The 7,804-nt window shown below is 56.3% G+C and overlaps 1 protein-coding gene across 4 annotated transcripts; it reads left to right on the top strand.

Moving 5' to 3' along the window:
- The first annotated feature begins 402 nt into the window (after window positions 1-402).
- On the top strand, window positions 403-5,889 carry GLYCTK (glycerate kinase). Of its 4 annotated transcripts, none has more exons than XM_011958843.1 (5): window positions 403-434; window positions 2,862-3,273; window positions 3,550-3,701; window positions 4,329-4,504; window positions 4,844-5,889. In XM_011958843.1, the coding sequence occupies exons 2-5, from the start codon at window positions 2,897-2,899 to the stop codon at window positions 5,708-5,710; spliced, it is 1,572 nt and encodes a 523-aa protein (XP_011814233.1). In that variant the 5' UTR covers window positions 403-434; window positions 2,862-2,896; the 3' UTR covers window positions 5,711-5,889. The 4 variants fall into 4 exon arrangements, with proteins under 4 accessions (XP_011814233.1, XP_011814234.1, XP_011814232.1 ...); XM_011958844.1 differs by lacking the exon at window positions 403-434 and having other exon boundaries at window positions 2,629-3,273; window positions 4,844-5,153; window positions 5,630-5,813; XM_011958842.1 differs by lacking the exon at window positions 403-434 and having other exon boundaries at window positions 2,629-3,273.
- Window positions 5,890-7,804: the final 1,915 nt, after the last annotated feature.

Here is a 7,804-nt window from a genome sequence, read left to right on the forward strand (position 1 = left end):
AATACAAAAATTAGCCCGGCGTGGTGGCACATGCCTGTAATCCCAGCTATTCGGGAGGCTGAGGCATGAGAATCGCTTGAATCCGGGAGGCGGAGGTTGCATTGGGCCGAGACCGCGCCTCTGCACTCCAGTCTGGGCGACAGAGTGAGACCCTCATCTCAAAAAAAAAAATCTGCAATTGGTGAGGCGGGGATTATTACCCTCAATGTAGAGATTAAGAAAATGAGGACTGAAGGTGACTCCTTCCAGGTCTGTTGGTGGCCAGCAAGGAGTCAATATCCCAAACTCTCCCTTTCCAGACCTCAGCTTCAGCCAGAGCTCGCACCCGCCTGCGCCGCTCCACCCACCCACACTTCCGGATTCCGCTCCGCCCACCCGCGAGTACTTCCGGTCTCCAGTGCTGGGCGCCGCGGCCCGGAGCTGTGGGCTGATAAGTCTGCGCCGGCAGGGCGCGCATGACCTTCAGAGGCAATCCCTGGGCTGGGCGACGACGGGTCTTGGTGGCAGAAGGCCCTTCTTTCTCGCATCACCGGGCATTACACGGCAGCCATTTGCCTCGCGAAGGCCCTACCTGAGGATGACGTCACTTCCAGCCCCCTGCTGACTGCGGGAAACCGGAAATGGTGCCAACTCACTTTAATAGCGGGGAGGAGTCAAGGCCGGTAGTCTTCCCGTTTCCGTGTTTTGATTTGGAGCTTCCCGGAGTTTCGGAGAGACCATGTCTTGGATAGAATTGGAGGACTTAGCAAATAAAAATGCAAAGCGTCCAGTTAATTTTTTTTTTGAGAGAGAGTCTCACTCTGTCACCCAGGCTGGAGTGCGGTGGCGCAATCTCGGCTCACTGCAACCTCCGCCTCCCCGGTTCAAATGATGCGCGTGCCTCAGTCTCCTGAGTAGCTGGGATTACAGGCGCCCACCACACCTGGCTAATTTTTGTATTTTTAGTAGAGACGGGGTTTTACCATGTTGGTCAGGGTGGTCTGGAGTTCCTGACCTCAGGTGATGCGCCCGCCTCAGCCTTCCAAAGTACTGGGATTACAGGCGTGAGCCACTGCGCACGGCCGCCCAGTTAAATTTGAGTTAAGATAAACGACGAATAATTGTTAAGTCCTAAACGTTGTATGCACTTATTTATACTTTAAAAATTACATGTTTATCTGAAATTCAAATTTAACAGGACATCCTGTATTTTCTCTGGCAGCCTTGGCATTGAGCGTCCCCCGTCCTCTGCTCATATCCAGTGGCAAGACTGGGATCTTCTAGGCTCTTGTCCATCTGGGAAGTAGATACAGATTTCACCCAGGCTATAAAGACAGGCTGTCTTAGTTGCTAAGATGCTTTTAGCTCCAAGCCTAATGGGCAAGCTCCAGGGGTCCCCCTGGCCATAACTGGACCCATTTTTGGAATCCCCATGACGATGCCCTCTGTGTTCCTTTTCACAACAGAAGTCAGGCATGGCTGTCTTTTCTTACGGGAGAGCTGAGAACTAGGCAGACAAAATGGTGAGAGTCTAGAAGTAACCACCACATTTGGGTGTGGGGTAAACCAGTGTTTGAGATCTGTGGTGCAGTGGACAGTATCAGAGAGCCTGAGGGTGTTAAGGGGAGAGTGTAGTGTTAATCTCACCTTGTGTCTCATTTTGTGAATGAGGCCCAGTGAGAGAAATGGATGTGTCCCAACCACTCAGAAAACCTGTAGTAGATACAGCTGGAAGCTCAATTCCCAGCCTCCTTACCCTGCTCAGTCCATACTTGCTGATGAAGTCAGCTTGCAGCATTTATGGTAGGCATTTATTAAAGTAGATGCAATAGTACATATGTAGTACAGATGAGCTCTTTGGGTCTTTGTTGTTCCTATATCTCTCTACAGCTTCCTGACCTTCACCCCAAGGCTTCTTTAGCTTTTACTCTGCCCAGTGGGGAAAATGGCTATCTGGGCTTAGTTATGGGAGCCTGGCCTTTGCCTACTTCAGCCCTTGGGCTCTCACCACTGTGGGTGGTGTGATCTAGGACTTGTTTTTGTTATCTTGGAACCAGAAGGGGTGTTCTTGGCAGGGTTGGGTCTGGCCAGCTATGTGGGTAAAAGGGCATCCTTTTTTGTCCTGCAATTGGGCTTCATGGCACATGGCCTCACATGGTGCCTGCGGACTTTCCTAAGGTTCAACCATGAGCCAGACTTTGCCCTCACTCCTGATTTGAAACTAAACCTCTGGCTGAACTGGCCTGCATACTGGGATTCCTCAGATTGCTTGCCTGAGGATATGCTCTGGGCTTGACCTGATAAACCTGCAGCCTCCTATAGACCCTGACTTCCCAGCCTCCTAATCCCAGCCTCATGAGATAACGAAGTAGAGTAGGCTGGAGGTCAGTGGGCTCGGGGTCAGTTGGTGGGACAATCAACAAACTCCTGGCAGCAGAGGTAGTAAAGAGGCAAGGAAGGAGTGCCAGAAAGGGGCGTTGTCCCTGGGTAAGAGCTCAGAAGTGCAGGGGGTGGAAAAGGGGTGGGATGGCAGCCCACTGGTAGAAATTACTCCCTCTGTCAGTGATTAACTCACAGCCAACGGGATGACCTAGGAGGAGGGCCCAGCTAATAGGAACTTTGGACTTGAGGCAGAGTATCCAGAGGGCCGGCATGTGGTCTGCAGAAGAGGAGGACATGGCTGGGTGGCAGGGCTCGTCTCCAAGGATGAGTGAGATCCTGCAGCTGTGGGCTTCAGGAAGTCTCCTGGGGCTATCAGATGGCTCCTTCTTGTAGCAGCAGCTGTGGGGTCCACTGGCCCTGAGCCCTTAGAGGGGTGGCCGTGGGGACCTCCTGTCTTTTGCCTTGCAAGGGCCTCAGTTGTGCTTTTTCCCTCTAGGCAGCCATGGGTGCCAGGCAGTGCTGAGAGCAGTGAGGCATGGCTGCAGCCCTGCAGGTCCTGCCCCGCTTAGCCCGAGCCCCCTTGCATCCACTCCTCTGGTGGGGCTCAGTGGCCCGGCTGGCCAGCAGCATGGCCTTGGCAGAGCAGGCCCGGCAGCTGTTTGACAGCGCTGTGGGTGCAGTGCTGCCGGGCCCCATGCTGCACCGGGCACTATCCTTGGACCCTGGTGGCAGACAGCTGAAGGTGCGGGACCGGAGCTTTCAGCTGAGGCAAAACGTCTACCTGGTGGGCTTTGGCAAGGCTGTGATGGGCATGGCAGCTGCAGCTGAGGAACTACTGGGCCAGCATCTTGTGCAGGGCGTGATCAGCATTCCTAAGGGGATCCGTGCTGCCATGGAGCGCGCCGGCAAGCAGTAAGGAGCCATGGGGGGCTGCCTCCCGCTGTCTATCTGGAGGGAAACCTGGGCCCAGACCCAGGCTGAATCAGGGACCCAGGCTGAATCAGGGACCCAGGCTGAATCAGGCCTCCTCTCCCCACCTGCTTCACTTTTCTCCTGGGTCTGGCCTGGCCCCAGGATGCGTGTCAGTGGGCATCTTCGTTCATGCTCCCCTCACCTGTAAAGTTGAGAGATCAGGTGGGAGGAAAGGAGTCCACCCCGTCTCTTGCACGCTGACCTTTCCCTCCCTAGGGAGATGCTGCTGAAGCCACATAGCCATGTCCAGGTATTCGAGGGTGCGGAGGACAACCTCCCAGACCGTGATGCACTGCGAGCTGCGCTGGCCATCCGGCAACTGGCTGAGGGACTCACAGCTGATGACCTGCTGCTCGTGCTGATCTCAGGTTTAATACCACATTGGCCCAAGACAGTTGGTGGGGGGTGCACCAAATATCAGGTCTTTAAGAAATCAGATCTGAGCCCCCAGGGTCACAGAGTGAAGTTAGGAGCAAGGGAGGTGGTGAGGAGCCTGGATGGTGACTCCTGGGTTGCCTTGGACTAGTCGTCTGGCCTCCCCTGAGCTGTGGAGTCCTCCCCCTGACCTGACCTTTTGGGTGTCAGTGAGAGGGTGCACGGGGAGCACCTAATGCAGGGCCTGACACATCCATAGAGTCCTTGGAAAATGTCACTGCTGTTGCTGTCGTCTGTACTGATGTCACCTGGGGCTAGGCTCTCAGACCTCAAGGAGTCTTCTCCTTAATCTTCCATTGTGTGCCCCCTACCCTGCCTCCTGTTCTAGTCTCTTAAGTGGTTAGTTCTTCCAGTGCCTCCTGGGACCTGGGGTACCCCAACGCAGGGGACAACCTCCAGTGGCCAGGATGTGGTGACTGTATACATATTGCATATCCACACGGGGGCACCCTAACCCCACCTTTCCAACCCCCCTTTTCTAATGTGGACTTGTCACCCTGCTCGCCTGGTTCCCTGCTTTGGGATAGTCCCTCTGCCTGATACCCTCATTGTCTCTGCAGGTGGGGGGTCAGCTCTGCTGCCTGCCCCCATCCCACCTGTCACACTGGAGGAGAAGCAGACACTCACCAGACTGCTGGCAGCCCGTGGAGCCACCATCCAGGAGTTGAACACCATTCGGAAGGCCCTGTCCCAGCTCAAGGGTGGGGGGCTGGCTCAGGCCGCCTACCCTGCACAGGTATGAGTCACTTCTGCCCCAGGCAGCCTTGGGTTGGTGGAGCCAGGCCCACATGTGCCAGGGATGTAAAAGCCTAGAACAGCATACAGATTGGCAGGGGCATGGTGTGAAAGACTATGGGGCTGACTGGGTGACATCATGGGAGGGGTGCCAGAGATGGGGAGGAGGTGCCTGCATGACCAGGTGTTTTGCAAGCCCACATGAGAGGAGTTAACCATGGGTAAGGAAATGCATTGAGTTGGGGGAAGGGTGTGTGGATACCCAAGAAGCAGTTTGTCCTTATGGGCTCTGAGGGGAGGAGGAAGTGGGCCTGAGCCTTGTGTGGTGGCCCTTCCCTAGGTGGTGAGCCTCATCCTGTCAGATGTGGTGGGGGACCCTGTGGAGGTGATTGCCAGCGGCCCCACTGTGGCCAGTTCCCACAGTGTGCAAGATTGCCTGCATATCGTCAATCGCTACGGCCTCCGTGCAGCCCTGCCACGTTCCGTGAAGACTGTGCTGTCTCGGGCCGACTCTGACCCCCATGGGCCACATACCTGTGGCCATGTCCTGAATGTGATCATTGGCTCCAATGTGCTGGCGCTAGCTGAGGCCCAGAGGCAGGCTGAGGCACTGGGCTACCAGGCTGTGGTGCTGAGTGCAGCCATGCAGGGTGATGTAAAAAGTATGGCCCAGTTCTACGGGCTGCTGGCCCATGTGGCTAGAACCCGCCTCACTCCATCCATGGCTGGGGCTTCTGTGGAGGAAGATGCACAGCTCCATGAGCTGGCAGCTGACCTTCAGATCCCAGACCTGCAGCTGGAGGAGGCTCTGGAGACCATGGCACGGGGAAGGGGCCCAGTCTGCCTGCTTGCTGGTGGCGAGCCCACAGTGCAGCTGCAGGGCTCTGGCAGGGGTGGCCGGAACCAGGAACTGGCCCTGCGTGTTGGAGCAGAGTTGAGAAGGTGGCCGCTGGGGCAAATAGATGTGCTGTTTTTGAGCGGTGGCACTGATGGGCAGGATGGGCCCACAGAGGCTGCTGGGGCCTGGGTCACACCTGAGCTTGCCAGCCAGGCTGCAGCTGAGGGCCTGGACATGGCCACCTTCCTAGCCCACAATGACTCACATACCTTTTTCTGCCGCCTCCAGGGTGGGGCACACCTGCTGCACACAGGGATGACAGGTACCAATGTCATGGACACCCACCTCTTGTTCCTGCGGCCTCGGTGATGGCATAGGTCACATTTTGAGAGTTCAGAGGAGGCCTACAAGGGCAAGGTCAGATGGCAGAGCAAGGTTGGTCCCTAGGGCTTCACTAAGCCTTAGGGCCCCTCCTCTCCTTGGCCTTGGCTGTTTGGTTAGCTGTCACCTCCCACTCAGGGCCTCTGCTCTATGTCTGTTCCCTTCCAGCCAGACTAGCAGATGGGGCCTCCCCCGTACCCCTACTTTCTGCATGGCAACAGGTACCCCTGGGAACAAGGACAAGCCCCTTGGCCAGTTCAGTGTTCCCGTGCTTCTCCCTTGGGCAGCCTCTCTCTTGAGCCCCTCACCCTGTTTCTTTCTGTGAAGCGAGAACGTCTGAAAATAAATAGGACCATGACATGAGTTCTCCGTGCACCTTCCCTCAGAGTGAGGCCTCACTGGGGAGCCGCTGGGACGGGAGTGTGGTATGGCTGCAGCCACAGTGCCAGGGCCTGGCAGGACTCTTAATGCCCCTCTGCTGGACTGAGTACATGCAGGATGTGCCTCACATAATGGGTGCCTGTGCCTGTGCCTGTCTCTCTGGAGTGTGTGAGGGTTGAGCCTGGCTCCTGAGAGCTTTGCTGTGTGTGAGCAGAGACCCCAGGGAGGACAGGCCTAAAGACTGCAGTCTGTGGTGACCAGCCACCCACCCAACCATGACTCCGCCATGGCACTGTCACCATGGCCTCTCCAGCCTCAGCTTATAGGCCTCATTAAATGGATGTCCCTTCTGTCTTTGGACAGCCGTTAACCACATACTGCACTTCTGGTTGAGCTGAAGTTTGTCCCACTCCCCAGTGCTGTTTCCTTGTGACAGCCCTTGTCCTAGGCTGAACATCCCCAGTTCCTTCAGCCACTCCTCTGGGGACCAAGTCCAGACCCTGATGTCAGCCCTTCAGTGGGAGTCTCAGCACTGGGATGGTGGGTCCAGCCAGTGATGAGGTCCAGTGGCCTACACCCCTTCCCATGACCGCTGACAGGAGAAGAGGCAAGTGGGAATAAAGGAACGGCTGCCTTGGCCTGGCCAGCAGCCTGGGTTGAGAGAGGGAGGTGCCACTGTCCTGCCTCCCTTTGGGCCCCCTTGCTCAGTGTCAGAGCCCTCCGCTGGCTGTCCCCGCCGTGCGCCACGGCTCCAATTCCTATATGAGTGAGCAGTAGAATCACATAGGAATAAAAAGCCATAGAGAACAGCGAGGCCTGGGGCTGCTCTTACAGGCACTTCTTCCACCCCAGCCCTCCCCTCCTCCCTGAGGGTGTTGAGGGGCCCTGGGCCGGGGCTGGCGGGACTTTCCCCTGGGAAGGGTTTCCCTTCCCCACCTGGGCTCTGGACAGCCTAGCTTGCAGATGGTTCATGACCTGGGGGCCTGGCTCACACATGGCAGGCTGGGGATTGGGAGGGAGGTGAACATGGTAAAGGGGAGCTTGCACCCCACTGGGATGCACGGGTACTACTTCCTTTCCTTCTGTACTGGTGTGGAGTTCCTGCTGACTAGGGTCACAGTCTCTGGGGTTATGGTGATCCTCACATGATCCTGTACCCTGGTGCTCCTCTGGCAGCCTCTGCACGTAACCGGTTCCTGCCTCAGTACTTGCTCTTGGGAGCATGAGTATCGGCACTGGGTGCCAAGTTCCAGGGAAAAGCAGGATAGGAGAGCTGGGGCAGGGGCCAAGGGCCTGGCAGCCATGTCCCCAGTGTGTGTGTGTGTGGTGGGTGTGTGAGCATACAGACGTTGGTGTTGGCATACTAAGAGTGGGAATGCATCTGTGAGTATACACACAGATACTTAGTACAGGGCACATGGCTCCCTGCATCCCTGCTGAGGGCTTTGGATATGGATACGATCTTGCAGGAAATTCCCCCTGCTCTACATTGACCCCTTCCCTATACTTCTGTTTGTAGGGTCTGGGAGGCCAGGGCCTGGATTGGACCCCATAGGGCCAAATAGTCTGTGAGCCTAACCCATTAGATTTGTTCACTAGATACCCCAGAGATAAGAAAGGATGTATTTGGCCGCAGTCTGGATGATGAGATGAGGTAAACCCTGCACAGTGAATGTTTCCATAGGACTCATTACTTGCTCC

This window comes from Colobus angolensis, unplaced genomic scaffold (genome assembly GCF_000951035.1).
Source record: "Colobus angolensis palliatus isolate OR3802 unplaced genomic scaffold, Cang.pa_1.0 Scaffold477, whole genome shotgun sequence".
In the NCBI taxonomy this organism is placed as follows: Eukaryota; Metazoa; Chordata; class Mammalia; order Primates; family Cercopithecidae; genus Colobus; species Colobus angolensis.